Consider the following 19,528-nt stretch of genomic DNA (forward strand, 5'->3'; position numbering starts at 1 on the left):
GGGGTTTCTACAAAGATTAAAAGGCAAGGCTTACGAAACCCATCCCGGAGGAAGCCACCCTCCCCCCGCTCCCATTCACCTCAACTTCCAAGCAACCTGGGGAAAAGATGGGACGGATCCCGCACCACGACCCGGGTTTCCCGCAGTTTCTGGAGGCGGGGCCCCGGCTCCCAAACTCCCCCCACCCCGCCCCGGGGCTGCCGCCTCCCGGGACGGGGCCCCCCCACAGCCGCCTCAGGATGGCGGCGCGGCCCTTCCTGCGCCCCGCACCGGCAGCCGCCTCGCAGGGGCGGCCAACGACCACCGGCGCGCGCGGGACGGAGCCGCGGGCTCACGCACCGAAGCATCAGGCGGGCCCCGCGGAAAAGCCAGCGGCAGAACGGGCGGACGGATCCGCGCCAGCCCCCGCGGGCACAAACCACCACCCGCCTCGCCTCCCCCGCCCCGCTGCTCACCCGCCTTCCCCGCTGGCTCCCGCGGCGTGGAGGCTGCTTTTCCCACCCCCCCCAGCCCCCCGTCGGCGCCGTACCTTCTTCCGGCGCTCCCTAGACGTTCCCGGAAGCACCCGCCTTTCTTCCACCTTTGCCACCGGCCATTGGCCCAGAACGGCTCCGGTTGGCTCGCGTCACCGGAAGCGCGCCGCCGTGACAGAGACCGGTTGAAGCGGCGGTGGGGCGGCAGGGGTGTGTCGGGTTCCGTCTCCCGGTCCGTCCCGTCCCGTCCCGTCCCCCCCCCCTCCAGGGCCTGCGCGTCGTCCGCTGTCGCGTCGCACCATGGGCACGAGCTGAGCCCCTCCGTGACGGGTACCGGGGCGGCCGCGCCTTCCGGGGACGCGGGGGCAGGCGAGCGGGTGGGCCCTCGCCCTCCGCCCCGCCGCGGTTGGATGGTGGGAGCGTTCGTTCGCTGCGGGAGCGGCTGTTTGTCTCGTTTCTGGCGGCAGCGGCCGTAGGGAAGGAGGTCCGTGGTGGGACGGCGGCGGGGCCGGGCGCAGTGAGCAGTTGGGTCGGGACCGGCTGGGGCGGAAGGACGGGAGGGTGACGTCACGTGCAGCGGAAGGCTTAAACGTGACGTGTGTGGGAGCTCCTGAGCGGTCCGTAGTGCCCTTAATGCTGGGGTGCACGTAGCGAGCTCTGAAATGGCCCTCCGTGTGTGGGGTGGGTTTTGAGGAGGAAGGGTCGTCCTGCAGTGAGTGGTCTGGATCTGTGATCCTGGGATCGGTTCTGCTCGCCCGGGTGAGGTTCTGGGTTAGGCGAGATGCGGTGGAACGAAGCAGCTCTTCTCCCAGCTTGAGAAGCTGGAGTTTCCTCTAAAAAGAAGAAACTGGTTAAAGCTCTTAATGTACTTTTTGTTGGTGGTCTGGCTGCCCACTCTTATTGCCCCAAAGTTTTTGTAGTTAAGTAAGCCCATAAGAGGATGTCGTGATCCGAGTTATTATTTTAATATTTTAATTATGAGGAAAATGCAGCCACTGCCCAGAGAAACGCATGGAAATTGTACACTAACACGTTTTGAAATTAAAGCAAGTTACAATTTTAGGAAAGGGGAAAACAAAGTATCACTGTTAATAAAGGGTAAACACGATTAGTTACTTTGGAGAGAGGAGTAGAAAAGAAAAGAAAAGAAAAGAAAAGAAAAGAAAAGAAAAGAGAAAGGAGGGAGCAATTAAGATTTTATCACCGTCCCTTCCGCGGTCCTGGTCTATGGCTGGAGTCGGGGGGGGGGGGGTGTAGGAGACGCTGTTCCTGCTTGTTTGTTGTTCTCTGCTTTTCCTTTTCTCCGCTGTTGCTGTCCCGTAGCTGAAGCCGAAGTAGAGAGAGAGAAGGGGGGGAAGAAGAGCCGCGCACTTCTCCTTTTTCTCTTGGAGTTTTATACAGCAGAGGGAGTTCTGTCTTTTCATAAATCACTGGCACACAGACTTGCTAAAGATAACACAGATTTTGCCATCTCAAGAACTTCTCTTTTATTTATTATTATCTTTCAGTCCTTGTTACCCTGCTCAATTTATTATCTTTGTCTGGACCATGTACCAGGAGGTGACTGGATAAGCAATCTTATCTTTAGGAGCTTGTCAAGCATGATATAAAACAGAAGCTAGTTAAGTTTGGGGGAAAATCTGTTAATTGAGGATGTTTGGTATATTTTAAAAAGAGCAGAAATGATACTGATTCGAGAGACATATTTTGTATTTTCAAAGTGTTTACATCAGAGGAGTTCGATTCAAACCACGGATCACTTTTGTCTACTTTGGCCTGAGCAGATTGCAAAGCTGTTGTGCTCTGGTAGCATCGGCTTTATTTACAAAATTCTTGTCCTGTTTCAAGTTGCCTTGTACTGTTCAAGTGACTATGTAGAGATAAAACATCTGGTATTCTGATAGCTTACTGCATGCCCCTTGTGTAGGGCAGAATTGCAGCAAGTGGGTGATACAGTTGTCTGTGATCAAAGAGAACATAGGTTCAGCTCCTTGATTATAAGTTTGAGCCAAGTTTCTGCTGATGCAGTTAAATCAAGATAAAATTCTTCATTTTAATTACCAAGTTAGAACTGAAATGAGTCAGCTGAGTCAGCATGTTTTGAGTAACTTACCCACAAGTCATTTATACACATTTTAACTGATTAATTCCTGAATCTGGCCTTGCTGCAGTGTACTTAAAAACAAAGCAAACACAAAAGTTTGTGCTTAAGTTGAAATGTTGATATTAAGTTGTGAAAATATCAGTAAATTCAAACTCGTCTTGATGCTTCAGAGGCATCTGAACTATTTTTGTGGTGTCCTTATGAGTTCTGTGAGTAGTCAAGCCAATTACTGAAATTAGTCATTGTCTTGTCTTGTGGTGTTCCCAACATGGGTGTCAGATGCTGTATTAAGCATATTGGATTGAAGCAAAACATACTCGTGTACCCAGTACATTTTGCAAGGGACTTACTTGCTGACAGATGGCTCCTGTCAAAGAATGGCTTCTTTTAGTCTGAGTTGCTCAAGAAGACAGAAAAGATTGAATTCAAGAAGTCATAGTGATGAGGGACAGCTCCATCCTAAAGTTAATATATGAAAATGATAAATGAAGAAGACATTAATATTACACAGAAGCTATTACATTAATGGGATTGTGCTGGCTTCCAGCTGATGCTTTAAAGTTAAGTAACCAGATAATATCCTAAAGATCAGGGAAGGCCCATAAAAGCATTCAATATAAACCAGAAATGCTTTGATTTGTTGGGGAGATCTAGCAGGCTATAGGAGCCAGTTTGTTCATAATTCTCAAGTGAGTCTCCTGCAGCAAGTAGAAAGCTCAGATGGTTTTGCCATGGTTTTGTGGTTTTTTTTTTTTCTTTTTTTTTTTTTTTTCCCCCCATTTTTTTCCTTTTTTTTTTTTTTTTTTTTTTTTTTTGTTTTTGTTTTCTTTTTGTTGTTTTTTTCCTTGTTTTTTTGGTGGGGGGTGGGGGGGAGGTTGTTTTTCAACCTGTGAAGTAAAATCTATAAAAGGAAGAGACTGATCAAGGAGAAAAAAACATGATGAGAATGTTCAATTTGTATTCACAGCTTTGTGAAGTTAGAAATTTCCTGAAGTAAAAGAACTCTCAGCCTTGTAATGATGAGCCTCTAGATGAGATGTGTCTTAAATCTGGAATAGTCTTTTTTTTACCCTTCATTCCCCCACAGCTAGAAAATGTCAAACCAATAAATATGAAGCTAGTATGGCAAGGCTGGCATTCATAAACGAAGGGAGAACAAAAACCTATTGTTTTTATGGTGTTGGCACTTGGTATCTTCACCAGGGCTTCATGAAAAAAAATTAAAAATAGTAATAATAATAATAAAAAAACAAACCTCAAGGATTGAGCGTAGCAGAATTAAAATATGATATATGGTGTTTTCTGAATGTTTATCGGATGGGAAGAAGAATTGTGCAGGTAGCTGAATCTAACAGTGCATTTATACCACTGTATTCACAACAGATAACTAGAAATCTGCATTTTAACATGCTCGAGTTTTTTGAGAGATTTTTTGTAGAGTATTATTTTAGAATGTTCTGCAGAAAACCTTAAAGACAGCAAGGCTTCTAAGGAGATGTGGAAATGACCTCAAGTTTCTCATTGTGCAAATCTGCCAGTGAATTTGCTGGCTTAAATAAGATATTCATAAACCATCCCAATGACCACTTTCTATTTAGAAGAGGAAGTCCTCCTGCAGAACTGGGGGAAATCTCTTTCCTGGAGTGATAACTTTGAACCTTTGCCATTTTGAATATGAGCATGGTGATAGCCTTACAGTTACTGTACTTCTTCTTTTATCAAAATTATGCCTGTCTGGTGAGTCAGACATTAAAAGTAAGAAATCCTAGCACAGTATTTCTAAAGAGTATAAATTGCTAAGAATATTTGGGCTGTCAGAACAGACTGTTTCACATAAATTTGTTCAGGGGACTAAAAACGAAATTCAACCTCAGCTGTCTGGCATCCAGTGCTTCAGGGTGCAGCTCTTTCAGCTTGCTTCTGGAAAAAGCAATGTGTGGCTGAAAATGGCAGTTGTGTAGTTTGCATTTTTTAATAATTTCCTGCCGACTGAGCTATTATGTGTGTAGTAATCTTCACATGACACAAACCTTCTCTTTGGAGGTTTGCATTACGGTGTTAGAGAACACCCAAGCTGCTGCTTTCCAGTCGTGCTGTCTTCATTGATGTCTGCTTGTTAATACAGGGCCTGCTTGGTCTCCTGTTACAAGGTGCCTTAGCTTCTCTTGTCTCTTAGGCACTGTTAAATTGCTGTCTACAGGCAAGTGATGTTCATCTCTCCTGTTCTCTCCTCCACTAGACTGGATGTGGCACTCAGTGCCATGGCCTGGTAACTGCAGCCATAGTGGATCAAGGGTCGGACTTGATGATCTCTGAGGTCCCTTCCAACCCAGCCAATTCTATGATTCTATATTAGCACTGGGAACACACCAGAATGCATTGCTGAGGTGTATCTAGGGTATCCTTTGTATCCACCATGCATCTGGATAAATGCACTTGGGGCCGGCTGTGCAGGTGGCATCTTGCCAAGTCTGGCTGGTTAGGTTTGTCAGCGATACTAATACCAAGCAGCAAGGAATTTGGGATAATGGATCCCGTCTGCGTAACACCAGATGCAATGTGTGGCCTTTATTGCAAATTTATTCTGTTTTCATTTGCTTAACCTTTATGTCGCCAGTTTTGCTTATGCCAAAAAACACAACCTCTGAATGTGGAAGAACTCAATTCCTTGCAGCTCAGAGGAATTGTGATACAGTAACCATGTCGGGAAAGAGAAGCAAAACACTTGGATACAGTGTTTTCTGAGACTGTCAGGTCTTTTGCTGATAATCGTGAAATGCCAGAAAAATAACCTCAGCCGGGTTAGAGTCTATTAGTTACATTGTTGGCATCTGGCCAAGCAATCTGCTCACACTCACTACTCAAAAAGTCCCCTAAGAAACAGTGTGTACCATGACAGATATTGATTTCTGAACATTTAGTTTCTTTTACCCCTTCCTAAGCTTTTGTCTGCATTTTTAAAGTTATTTGGTCTCGCTGAAGAACTGGCTTGATCCTCAGTTAAGAATTGGCTAGAAGTGCCAAGAAGGAGGTATAGGACTGCAGGGAACTGTATAAGTGGGTAATAATTGAACTTTGTAGAGAATGTTTTGGCTGTCCTATTAAGTGTGCCCAATCATAAAGATTACACTTTATTTTGATCTTAAATTTTACTCAGTTCTTGGACCAAGCCATGGCTACAGAATGGATTTGGAGGGAAGTAGCGTTTTGCATGGACTTTAGTACCACTTAAAATTTTGGGAAATTTCCAAACATAGACTGTCCAAGTTAGTTCAGTTACTCTTTATGCAGTATTGAATGATGCGTATGCAGTCATAAAAGGATTTTTTAATTGGTTCGCTGCTTCTAGGCACAGTCTTGGCTACTTAGTTTCAAGAGCATAAAAGAGCTTGGAAATGAGAATGACTTTGGTATTTTCGTGGTTCCTGTTTAATCAGGAGGGGTGGGGGGAGACTGCCTGCAGGGAAGGTGCAGTCTATGATCAGCTCAGGACCCTTGAAGTTCCAGAATAGCGTAGAAGCCTTAGCAATAGATACGAGAGGAAATAACACTTGCTGCTTTAGCAGCTGTTTTTAAGCCAATGCAGTATCTTTAAGTTTGCTTTAGTACAGCTTTCTCCCAGTTCCCTCTCCCCTTGATTGAATGTGGTTTAATCAATGTTGAATGCCACTGAACTGAAACTTGTATATAGTACCAGAACATGCAGCTACTTGAACAAAGGTCATTAAGTTCATCTATTGCCAAGAATGTTTAATAAATGGAGATTACCTTTTCCTTTCTGGACCTAGACCATTCTTTTCTGCACAAATCAGCTAAGTTTAACTACACTACCTGGTCTGTTTTTTTCATGATTTACAAGTTGACTCATACTGCAAAAATATGCTTTAGATCTAGGAGAGGGGAAAGGAATGTATGTCTTCTTTAGTACATGCAGGTATACGCTAGTTTGATGTAAAATGATGAAAAGGATATGAAAACTATGCTTTCCTGCAACTTTATCATGGCCACCTATCTGGGCTACCTTTAAAAAACAACTTCTAAAAAGTTTTACAACCGTTTTATAATTGATTTCTCTATTGAATACAATTTAACTCTTTCCTTTTTCTCCTTCCATCAGAAAAATGAGTGGTGGGTTGGCACCAAGCAAAAGCACAGTGTATGTGTCCAATTTACCCTTTGCTTTGACAAACAACGATCTGTACAGGGTAAGATTTTAAGAGCTGCATTTTGCAGATTGAGCTTGTTGACAATTATTTTGAGTATAAATACAACACTGATATATCTCTCTTAGAAAAGTTTATCTTGATAAATTTATTACTAATGAAATGTAATTGCCTATTGTTAAATCTTTATTTTGTTTTGTATTTCAGATATTTTCAAAGTATGGAAAAGTTGTCAAGTAAGTAACCTGATATGCTTGCTGTTTTTGTAGCTTTCATTTTAAATATTTAGTATCTTTACGTCACTTGAAGTCTTGTACTTTTTATAACTTAAGTTTGAATCTGGAGCAATATTGAAGTCCTGTTCATTTTTAATAAATCGTAAATTAAATTAACAACTGGGAGTTCTTGCAGTTACATGCATAATGTAAGAGTTGTGTTGGGGACAGGTTTTGCTAACCACTTCTTAAAAGCAAGTTATATAAAAGCTGTTATATACCCATCTTGTTTTCTCTGAAATAGCTGACATAATAGTCTTCTAATAAGTGGTGTTCTTCCCCCAGTCACCACCTGGGACACAAGTGGGTAAGTGTAAAAGTGGGAGCATCTATTTAAATGAACCAGTTGTCACAATCCCACAGTTTCCACAATTGCAATGTACAATTCTTCTATTTGTGGCTCTAGGTGGATTTGTTATTGTGACTGCGTGGTATTAAGATTAGACATAAGACTGCATAGTAACAGCTTTCAATATGTGGGGTATTCATGGACAGCACTTGTGACTAACTGCCTTTGTGTTCAAATAGTATAAATAAATGCCACAGTAAGGAACTTGCTATTTTGTTTTCTTTATTTTCTGTAAGAATAACAAGATTCCAAACTTCAGTTTTTAATCCTATACCAGCAAACACTGACTGTTAACTCCTAGTAGCTGCTGTAAGATACAGATGCTGTAAGATACAGAGGTAAATTCAAAAGTTTTTGGAGTTCCAGGAGTGCATCTCAGGTGACAAATAGCAGGAAAAGCCAAACTACAACTTCAGAAAAATATATTTTTTTTAATTGACTGTGAGGTAAACTCTTATGTGGAACTCTGGCAGACATGCAGTGACCAATACAACTGGGCAGCTAAAACCTTTATTGCTTTCAGTCTGGGGTGTGTGATCCATTTTAGCTGATGCTTGAACAATGAAGTTACAAAAATCCTGAGCAAAGGCTGTTACTTTTGGCCTCCCTGCTGTCATTTGGTAATGTACCTATTCCTCGTGTGACTGGGGGCAGGGGTCTCCCTCTCTCTTGGCTTTCAAACTTCTCTGAGAGGAAGGTAAGAACCATATGAAGTACTGGCTGTATGATGTGTTACCCATTTTAAGGTGTTATAGCAACATTATCTCTTTTTTTTTCGTTTGCTAGTAGTTTCTAGTGTTTTATTTGCTTTTTTTTTACAGTTATAGACAAAAGAAATGGTATTTTCAGATGTCCATCAGAAGAAATCCTGCACTGTGTCCTATATGAAAGTAGTTAATTTAGAACTTGCTATCCGTCTGTGCAGATGATGCTTTCCCCAACTATATATTTTTTAGCAAAAAAATCATTTAGTTATACCTTTTGTTTTTTCAATGTTTTGTCTCATCTCTGCCAACAGTTAAACCAAATGCAAAGGGTCACAGAATTCCATGTGTAGAACACACCATTACTTTTTTTGTATCTAGCAAAATTTGTTTTACCCCTTTCCGAGCTGACTTGACTATTAACAGTGCAGATACTGTAGGGTTCTACTGGTGTTCTCATTTCACTATGAAAGTGAGGCTAACAAGGATCACTTTCCCTGTTTGTAACTAGTTATTAATTACCAGCAAAAATCCTTTCAAGTATTATCTTGATTTCTGTGGAGTCTTTGTTCAGGGACTTTAAAACACTTTGCTGAAAGCTTTGTGATATCATCTAGGTCAGGTTTAACATAGTAAGTAACTTAAATAAGCTTTAATAGGTTCATTTTTTAAATTGTGTCTTGGATCAGTAAAATCATGCTTACTTTCCTTCCATACTGCATTTCTCATGCCACTGTATCCTGACTATTACTATTCAGCTCAGTTTGTTAAATTAGAAATCAGGCTCTCTGGGGCTCCAAAAGTTCCTGACTTTTTTAAGATTTATCTATCACACATGCTTCTTTGTATGTTTGTGTTGTTAACTGGTTCATAAATATCCCAGTCAGAAGCCTGATTAGGGTTCTTTTGGAACTCTTGGAAGAGTCACTTGTCAAAAGAACTAATAGAATAGGACTAAATAATAGAACTGAAGTCAGTTTTATGTACACTTCGAATCAGTGCATACAACTGGATACATCCTTGTCCAAGAGGCTTTGGTGGAAAAACTCATCTAAGCTGTTTCTGCCTATACATCTGGGGGAAAAATTGAGCTTTCTTTACTGACCTTTTTGATTTTATACACTTTTTGCTATGCAGGTCATCTTTTACCAATAAAGGTTATCTGGCAGGGCTTCTTCATTGAAGCCGGGTTTGTTTGAGGGTTGTGGGGTTTTTTTTTTTAAAAACTTCCTGTTACTTGTTACAAGTAAGAAGTACTTTTGGCTTGCCTTCTGGCTAAGCCTTCTTCTGCCTGTGGTGGTCACAGGGAGGAGTTTATTCTCTACTTTTTAACCTGTACTTTTATTGTTATGTACGTGCAGACTGGCATTCTGTTTCCCACTGTGGGTTTGGTTTTTTGATGTTAAGATTGACCAAATTGATGTTTGGTGGGTGTTCCCCTCCCCCTTCACCTTTTGTCATTCTTTGTTGTTTTTACTAGGTGTAAATGTTCCTTGAATTTCTCAATGTGCTACTGGAGCTGTTGAGTGCAATGTTAGACTGAAGGTTTAATTTGTGTGCCATGTAAATATGCATCCATGCATCCATGACCCCCTTGGGTTCCAGCTGGAGATATTTGTAGAACAGTACTGCTTATGCTTATTATTTCCTATCAGGAACCTGTTTAGCTGGTTAGTTAAAGAAACACAGAATTCTCAGTCTGTATGCAATTTAATATACTCTGCTTTTCAGCAATCGTACCCACTGTCAAGATAACTCCTGAATTTAATTCCACTTCCAGCATGTGTAGTTCCCTCCAGTTAGGTTGCCTGCAAATCTAAAGAGTATGTTTTCTGTTCTTCGAGTCATCCAAGGGAATAAAGAATAATACTGGACCCAGAAAAAAACCCACATACTTTTTTAAAAGATCATCTCCACTGTACCTGTAAGCACATGGCCTGCCTAGCTGTTCCTTTGAATTTCTGTTTATAAGCCTTTCTGTTGTTAAATAGACTTTATTTCCTTTTTACTGTAAACAAAGCTATGACCCCACGGAGATTTTTAAGGAAAAAATATCTCTGATGTAATTTTTGTATATCAATAATGTGACTGTATGTTTTCAGAGTTACTATTATGAAAGACAAAGATACCAGGAAGAGCAAAGGAGTTGCCTTTATTTTGTTTTTGGATAAAGAGTCTGCACAGAACTGTTCTCGGGCACTTAATAACAAACAGGTAAACTATGAGAAGTTGTTTTGGTAGGAGGGTTATGTTTACAGACCCAAAATACTTACCTTTTTTTCCCCAATTTACTGCAGTTGTTTGGAAGAGTAATAAAAGCAAGTATTGCCATTGATAATGGAAGAGCAGCAGAATTCATTCGCAGACGTAACTACTTTGATAAGTCTAAGTGTTATGAGTGTGGGGTGAGTAAAACCAAAAGTTAACTACTATCTTCCAGCTTTTTCCTTCTGTTTGGCCATTGCCAACACTCATGGTGTTGAAATATTTTTTGTGTTGATACTACCAACTTGCATAACTGTTTTCAGGAATGACAGTACTATTTTTTTCTTTTATTTGTGATTTTGGGAGTGGGTAAAAATGTTTGCTTCTACTCACTGCTTAATATGCTGATAAGGAGATAGATACAAGTATTAATATGAAGCTCTGTGAGAAGGAAAGCCTTCTAATCTTTGCTTCAGGGTACCTGTGTTGTACCTTTGGAAGTTCATGATATAGTTGGTAATAAAATAAATACTAGAAACAGTTGTTTTTACACAGGGTGTTTTAAACTAGGCAATTCCTCATTTTTCTCTAATATAATAACATAAGAGATTGAGATTTGGATAGTATTTAACATCAGTACAAACTTGGTTTACATTCATAACCTTTTGAAAGCAAAAATGTTGACTCGCTCCTCTTTCTAAAACTGTTAATGCTTATATCTTGTCTTGCAAAATAAACTGTGCTGTAGTGCATTCAGCTATTGCAGCAAAGAAAATCTAGTTTGCTCATAGCTTGTCCTCAATTTGCAGTTAAACATGCATATCACCACCAATCTCTTCGTTTCCATGGCAAGCTTAGAGAGGAGTTTGTCTTCTTCTGTGTGCTAATTCAGCATTCCATTTGTCTTACTAATTGCTTCCATTTTTTTCCCTGTGAACTGTCTTACATTAACTGTCCTCATGAAATGTTTCAACATACAGTTGTTTGCAATGGTTTTTGTTAAGCAATATTTCTTTTTCTCCAAGGAAGCAGGACACTTAAGTTATGCGTGTCCTAAAAATATGCTGGGAGAGCGGGAGCCACCAAAAAAAAAAGAAAAGAAGAAGAGAAAGAAAATAGTTGAGCCAGAAGAAATGTATGTATATTTATTTACATATACTTCTTTTAGGCAGCTTTTTCGTACTGAATACTTAAAATAAAGATTGATATATTTTTCTCTCTCCATACAAGTGAGGAGGAAGAAGAAAGTGAAGAGGAAGGAGAAGACCCTGCTCTGGATAGCCTCAGCCAAGCTATAGCTTTTCAGGTATAAAACCAAAGTGTTGCATATTTATTATTAATTAAAAGCAACTCTATTTCCTCTTTTAGCTGATTTTCAAAAGCTCTGAGATACATCTCTAAGTGTCTGCTCTGTAGCACTCGCAGCACTTTTGCCTGACAGTAATTGATGACCATAGTTGGTTTCTTCATATTGGAGGTGTGTTCAGTCATTTTTATTTATTATATTTTATTTTGGTTACTGTTTCACTATTGCTTGCTTTATTTGTGCATTGCAGTTTTCCTTCAAGCTCCTTTGCTGATTGGTTTCCTGTCATCTCTGCTGTGATGCTCTACTAGGTTTCTGGTCCACAAATCCCTCTTTACTCTGCTAACTGAGCAGTCAGAAAAACAGTCACTTATAAGTGACCAGGTACATCCTCTGCCTTCACTCACTAGAATATCCTTGAACAACAACAGTTTTTCAAGCACTTCTGCCTGATACAGTTCATCACAATCTCTAATGGACCTCTCATCAAAACATATCCAACATGTTTTTTTTTTTAATTTGTAGATAGTCTGACAGCTGTATTGGTTCTTTACAGGCCTTTGCTTCACTACATTATAGATTTCATGGCTTCCTAGTCTTCATGTGTCCCCTGTGTGCTCCTATCTCCCCCCAGGAAAAACCCTCAGAGTTTCTAACTTAACTTTGTCTTGAATAAGACTGTAATGAGTAATTTTTTTACATGTAAAAAGGTGATGCAAATATCCACAATTACACACACAGAGAACTCCACAATAGCAAGTAAAATCTGTAAATGTAAACGAGCCAGGAAACATTCCACTTTTTTCTCACCACACAAAGATTTTAACTGAGATAGATGCTTCCTATTTTTACTGGAAAACACACTATTTAAACATTTAATTGGATAACCTTTACATTCTTGGAGGCATTAATTTCCTGAATGAATGACTGCAAAAGACAACAGGTAGAAGATTCTTTAATGGAACAAAGCTGATTCAGTTGTGTCAGTTCAAAGCACAAAGCATTCTTTGCTTCAGATTTAAGCTGCTCTATAGTTCTTTAAGTTTGCCAGGTGCAAAATTCCTCTCTTTGAAAAACAAAAGTATTCCATGTGCATTGGTGCAGAAGATTTCCTATTTGCATGAGAGAACTGCTTTCAGAAACGTTTTCTCGAGCAGTCATTGCAAAGTTTATCTGGAAATGGAGTTAAACCCTTTGAATTCTTTAACTAAATAATTCAGTGCAGACTGGTAATTAGCATCATTATTTGTAGTGCTTTTTCATTTTTCTTAGTTCTAGCTTATATTTTTCCTTTCTTCTTTGCAGCAAGCCAAAATTGAAGAAGAGCAACAAAGGTGGACACAGACTTCAGGGGAATCTTCAATTTCAGATGATTCAAAACGTCCACGAATTAAGAAAAGTGCTTATTTCAGTGATGAGGAAGAACTTAGTGATTGAAATAATACTGTTTTATATGCACATATAATATATATATAATGTAGATTTTGTAAAGTTCTCCAATGTTATAAGTAATACAGGTTTGTCTCAGTGTTGAAGATGATTACTGAAAATCATGTTGTATTTCTGCCCTCCTCCTCAAACCTTCTATTTTTATACCTCTCTCTTTCTCCAAACTTTACCCTTCAAAGCAACTTCTTAAAAGCAATTCATTTCTGCACTTAAACCCAGAAAAAATATCTGAGAAGGTGCTTCTCATGGTTAGTATCTAGACCCAAGTGAAATCTTTCATAAGAGAATTTTTTAAGATTTTTTTTTTTTTCCTAAGAGGAGTTCCTCTTGGGATCACTGTTAACATCACTGACCCTTTGTGTTGCTCTGTTCATTGCCTGTTTGGAAGTAATGCTTTAGTAGTACTCTAGTAGGATATGAGTCTTGCACCAGTTCCTCTGAATAGGGTTGAATTTCAGCCTTAAGTGTTGTCCTAGTCTTTTAACTCTTTGTCCAATCAGATAATAAATTGTAAGTCACATATATTTGGTCTGTGAAATCATTTTAGACTGAACAATACATCCATCTGTTTTCCAAAAGGATATTAAAATGTTGATTTTCTCTCATGCACAATTTTAGTAGCTTGTTGCAGGTTTTACAGTATGATATAGCCTATGTACAGTATAAGCACCATAGGAGGTGCAGTTAAAATTACATGGTGATTAATTCAGTCTTGAAATCTTCGTTCTTAATATTTTTTTTTAAGAGTGATAGTTCTGTGGATTTTATATTAAAATTGAGAATGGCTGTGTGTTTTAAAAATGGGATTGTGCATATGTTTTAATATGCTGGAGTCTGATATTAAAAGTCTGCTGTTGTGATTAGGGTTTATACTGCACTGATTCTCCTAACAACAGTTTGGGTGCCTAACCATGAGCATTATGGTTATGCACAGATTTTTAAATATACTTTTATCTAATGTGGATCACAGTCCTACCTTCTCAGGCATCTGAACCTGCATGCAAAATCCAGGGGGCACAGAGTTCCCTATGTACTTAAAAATCATCTCTCCTGTATGCTTGGAACTGTCGTGGTCTTCAAGCAAAGTGCGTTGGTGCCTGTTTTGCACTGAAAGCTGTTTAGATATTTTAAACAGTCTCCATCCTTAAATCTCTGTAGGGTTCTCGTCGTGTTCTCCTAAAATTCTTTGTAGACATGTTAGGAGAACAGTAAAAAGCTCTGCAGCAATGATCACTCCTAAAACCACAGACCTGTGGTTATGGTGATAACCTTTTTATATTGGCCACTTTGCATAGTCAAACTTCATTTGTAGGAGGCACAAAATAAAACACAGTCACACTTTCACACAAGGAAGAAGAGACCAGCTGGCCTCTGTTTCTATTTTCAGCTCTTCTTGTTGCTCATCAGGACTTGGTTTTCTTCCCAAGATGGAGAATGTAAACCCAAATATACCATTATATGATCTTAATAATTTACTTTTAAATTCATAACCGGGTGCAAAGAAAAGGCACACTCACCCTAATATAAATTGCCAGTATTAAGCACCACATTCAGGAGATCTTTCTGGGCTCTTCTGTTGTTACTCTTACAAGAATTCAGGAACAAGAGTAAGGTAAGCAAATAAAAGATTTTTCTGTACTAACAGTACTCAAGCCACAGAATGGGGAGAAAAATCAGGCTTTGTACATAGAAATGTTTCGGACTCAGTAATCCAAATAATGTTTTTAGGACTTATATTGTGACTGTCTGATGAAAGCAGTATATAATCAGGCTGGTTAAATCTCAAGTTAATTTTACTGAATTTCAGGAAGATCTTTTTATACTGAATAGTGAAGTGCTAGAGTGCCAGGTATTACTTAGTGTTAATAAATACAAATCACTGTACATCTAGTGTGTAATAATGAAGAATGAGGAGTTCTAAACTCTGCTAAACAAGAAAATCCTGTGGCCAGCATGCTTCTCTGCAAATGCTAGGCTGGAGAAAAGAAAAAGTGGAGAGTATAAAACAATAATATTGCAACACTACTTAAAATGAGATTTTGACATCTCCAATACCCTGTTCAATGCTGTTTATTTAAAAAAAAATAGAGAAAAACTAAAATGCTACAGGAACAGTTTGATACTGTTCACGATTTGGATTTGAGAATGTTTGATAGATTATAACAAGATTCAAAAGGAGTGATCAGACAACAAGTTTCCAACTTCTATTTCATTACACTGTGTAATATAGTGGAGCTCACTGGTGTGAGAGTTTTTTCAGGGCTATAGGGTCAAAAGGATTAGAGTTGGATGTGGAACAAGATAGGTATTTTTAAATGTTACCTTAAATACAGTCTCCATTTAGAAATACCCTAAATTACTACCTTTACTCATAAAATATAGGGAGATATTAATAGTTTTAAGAATGCTATATTTTAGCACACTACAGTTTCATATTTGCTCATGAGTCCTGTCAGAAAGAATAAAAACAAAGCTGACCTTTATTCTGACCTAATGCAGTACTTTTTCAAGAGTTCCAGTAGCTGAAGCATGTTGATAGATCTTTCTACTCTGCTGCTTCTGCCTCATTGCTTTCCCTGTAGGATTTGCTTTTGTCAGCATGAAGCAGTATCTCTGTTCAGGCTATTACATCTGACCCAGGGGTGTTCTTCCATGCTCTTTTGTTCCAAGCATAAAGTCACTTGAGGCGGGTGACATTGGAGAAGAAACAGATAAAAATGAGACTGCTTCTGTGCAGAATTGTAGGTGGAATTCCTCACCTTAAATCATCTTCCTGTAACAGTTTTCTTAACTCTTTTTGAGCTTCTGCTGATCAACAATGCTGACAGGTTTTGGCTTCAAGTCAGCGTAAAGAAAGCACCTAGTGCCTAGAATAGGAGCTAGAAGGACTTTGGAGGAGTATGTTTTTTGCACTTCAATCTCCTGAATAATTTTAAGTTTCTATTGTTTCTTGGCAAAATAATGAAACATTTCCAGGTGTGACATTCAAAACTGAATTCAAAAAGTAGATAATAGTTCAGTTATATTGCATGAGTACTTGTTCTGCTTGCTTAAAGCCAAAACCGTTGTCTGCAGCAACCCCTGGTGCAGCTGCTTCATTCTGGTAAAAGGACCCAAATTCTAAATTAAGTCCCTTTTTGATTTCTGGACACGAAGGGATTTGCTCCTTGTTCCTCCTACTCTAAGCAGCATGGCTTCAGGTTTCCTTCTGAGTCTGACAAATGTTGTGGAGCTGGGTGAAGTGTTAACAAGGCTCCTGATTTAGGTCAGACCAGTACCAAGCAATTAGTTTTCAAAGCAGAAGACAGGGTGGTGCTTTCTCTCAGGTTGGTATCTTAAAGCACCAGCTCAGGAAGGGGAAACCAGCTCTGGTGGCTGCATGGCACTGGGCCAGACAGATGAGGCTATGTAGCCACCTTATCAAAAGAAAGGAAAATAAAAACCACCTTGTAGAACACCTTCCTGTTATTGTTGGAAAAACCACAGAGGTTTGTGGGTGGGGTTTTTTTTTGTGTTGATTTGGATGGGTTGGGGCTTTTTTTTAGTTCTTTTGAGGACCTGGCTTAGACCAGTAGGATGAATGCTAGCTTTAGAGTATATGGAGTGTGGCTCTGATTATAGAGAAAATTACATGAAGTGGCAGACAGCTTTTAAATTTTTGTAATTAGTTCAAAAAAAAATTGGATCTTTCCACAGAAGTTCATTTACTAGATTTTGTATTTCATACTTTTGAAACAGCTTGAAAATTTTCCAATTAATGTTTTCTGGGTTAAGGGACACCTTGTCCATTGAACTGGCTAAAAAAGTAGTGTCTGAAAAGCCTGTTACCTGTCCTTGGGGAAGAAGGGGCTATTGAAGTGGGATATGGATGTTTAGCTTAACTTATTATAGATTGTATTATTCATACTGTGCCTGTGCAGCACTTGTCAATCCATTGCAGCTATGAGACACCAGAGTAATTTTAGTCCATGTTTAGCAGGCTCTCACTATGTTCTTGGCATATTCAGGTTACTACTCTCAGCAGAGCAATAGAAGAGCTGTAAATATAAAACACTATGTGCAGCTACATAGGTGATGTCTGGAACAAATTGTAAACACTTTAGCTTCTGGGTCACTGTGTTCTCTAGGATAGCCCTTTTTTTAATCTGAAGAGATGAGTGACTGTAGCATAGGAAGGTGAGCTGTGCACCTTGGTGTTTGGGCTGTGGTCTTCTGAGGCACAAAATATTGAATTGCTTAGAAAAGCTAGATGTAAAGTGATATTTAAAAATGGGATTTCTTAAATGCTACTATGGCTGATTAAAAGTAATTAGTATAGAGATTATTTCTGCTTTATATTCTATTCAACATCCACAATGTCAGTATGATAACATACACCATCACAATTGCACCTTTGCTCTTCAATAAAAATATTTCAAACTATACTCTTCTAGATGTGTTAATTTGAAATAACTGGCATTGGATAGCTGATTCTTTTTAGTATAAATTACAAAACCAGTTCTAGGAGTGCTTTAAATGTCCATACTAAACAGCTTTGTTTATCTTACAGGATTTCTGTAGTTGTTGATGGCAATATTAAAGATTACTGCACTGTTCCTTATTTAGAGAAAAAGGTGTAAAGTGAAGGGTTTAGTCACTCTCAATATAAATGACCTTGCTTCTTGTGTCTATCTTGATGTCTCTAAAAGTATCCTAGAAGGGAAAAGCTGAGGAGACTCTGTATGTAAAAGAAAGCTGTATTTTTTAAGTTGAAGAATTGCACAGGTTTGTGAAACAATGTTTTGACACTGCCAGGCTAACCCTGACCCTGCTGTGCTTCAGGCAGACAAGATGTGTGCTCATACAAATATTTAATGGATGTGATAAGTAACGCAGCAAGTAAAGTGTTACAGAAAGTGTGGCAGTAAAATGTGATGAAAGCGTGTGTGAAAATAACCAACCCAGAGAGGCAATGTAGGTCACAATGGCTTGAAGAAATACCACAGTTACCAATGTGAGAATTTTTGTGACTGGTTAATAGGATGCTCCAGAGAACCACATGCAACTCTGAGATTATGAGTCCATCAAAGGGAACAGACAGAAGCCTACGTTAAGATGACTGATCCATGAAAATTCAGATTTGTCAATACACAGTTAAAGGAAATAAAAAGGCATCCAGATTTAGATACTGCACCGAGCTTGGTGCAGTATGGCAAAAACTGTCACATAGTTGCAGGAGTAAAAATGCATTATTTTAACTCTGTATGTGGTCACAGGAGAGCATAGACAAGTTCTGCCCAATGAACTTGTCTATGGGATATTAAGGACTGTGTGGGTGTGTTGTGACGTTCCAAGGCACTGAATTGTATTTCTACAGTGAACAGGGTAGGACTCCTTGTACTGTAATGTGCTTAGTTGAAAAATAATAAGTGTTTCATAGCTGAAAATTATGACCTTTTGGTAGTACAAGTTTGTGCTGATGTGCAAATGTTCAAGGAAAGAAGAGGAACTGAAAGATGATGCAGTTCTACTAAGAACCCCACTTGGGATACCCTTGATATGTGAATTTGATAAGGTGGCAAAGAGCCATCTGCCCAAGAAGCCTGGAGCCATGAGGGTGAATATCAAATGAAATGACTTAGTAGCATATGGCAGTTAGGAAAGATGAGAACATGTAGTATTTGGACATGATGGCTTTGAGTTCATGAACCATGGATCTGGAATGAGTGATTGCAGTCCTGAAAGTTATCTTGTTTTTAAGAAAGTTTCTGAAAACTTAACAACTAGGTTTATTTTCATCTGCTGCAACATAATGTTTTTTAAGAAATGTTTTTACTGTGGGAGGCTTTCACAGGAAAAGCTTAACAGAGGAAACTCAGTTAATTAAAATCTGGAACACAGTTCTGCAGCAAGGGTGGATTCTCTTTGAGAATGCCTGTGGCATCTCAGCGAATTTAAGGCCTCAGGGCAATATTCATGTTCATATTTAACATGGATAGTGTTCATGTTAAATGGTTCTCCAGCTGAAGCTGCTGGAGAATGTCCAGAATCCTCTCCATTTGCCACACAAATTAGGACAAGCCCACAATGGAGTACTTGAGTTCAGGACGAAGTAGCTGTTGCAAAAGTTCTACCTTTTTTTCACTTCTGTTATTTGTACTAGGGTGGTGGGCTTTGTGCTACATAGCACACATGTTCTCTTCCCACTATATATTGAAAGAGTCCAAGCTACAATATGTTGTTATTATTACTCCTGCCAACTCACTGCAAATTTGCTGTGATATTCTCCCTTAAGGTGTCCCATCAGTGCAATCATTACTTAAACCTGTGGAATAACAAACCCATTGATGGGAAGGCACCAAGTTCAGAGGATTCCCTGAATCTGAATGTGGTAGGAGCACTGCAAACAGATTACTCTGCTCCTTTGAGAATGGGCCAGCCAGTAATTATTACAATATCATTCTTTTGATTGCAACTTCACTGCTCCTAGGGCCAGAGGAGGAGGAAAGAACGGAGGCAAG

At 39.4% G+C, this 19,528-nt stretch overlaps 2 protein-coding genes across 7 annotated transcripts in view; one reads left to right on the forward strand and one right to left on the reverse strand.

Moving 5' to 3' along the window:
* The window catches only part of PPHLN1 (periphilin 1), a 66,590-nt gene extending 65,921 nt beyond the window's left edge, over window positions 1–669 (reverse strand). For 4 of the 6 annotated variants that reach the window (XM_071733589.1, XM_071733587.1, XM_071733588.1 and 1 more), the window contains exon 1: window positions 456–544. The gene's annotated coding sequence lies outside the window, so the exon portion shown is untranslated. Of the gene's footprint in view, window positions 1–79; window positions 180–455 lie in introns of those variants that run through there. The other 2 variants (XM_071733586.1, XM_071733584.1) reach the window with 2 other exon arrangements.
* Window positions 670–826: 157 nt separating this feature from the next.
* On the forward strand, window positions 827–13,548 carry ZCRB1 (zinc finger CCHC-type and RNA binding motif containing 1). Its single transcript, XM_071733590.1, has 8 exons — window positions 827–957; window positions 6,695–6,782; window positions 6,948–6,976; window positions 10,171–10,282; window positions 10,366–10,473; window positions 11,299–11,408; window positions 11,504–11,579; window positions 12,885–13,548. The coding sequence occupies exons 2-8, from the start codon at window positions 6,699–6,701 to the stop codon at window positions 13,014–13,016; spliced, it is 651 nt and encodes a 216-aa protein (XP_071589691.1). The 5' UTR covers window positions 827–957; window positions 6,695–6,698; the 3' UTR covers window positions 13,017–13,548.
* Window positions 13,549–19,528: the final 5,980 nt, after the last annotated feature.

This window comes from Heliangelus exortis, chromosome 1, assembly GCF_036169615.1.
Source record: "Heliangelus exortis chromosome 1, bHelExo1.hap1, whole genome shotgun sequence".
Lineage (NCBI taxonomy): Eukaryota > Metazoa > Chordata > Aves > Apodiformes > Trochilidae > Heliangelus > Heliangelus exortis.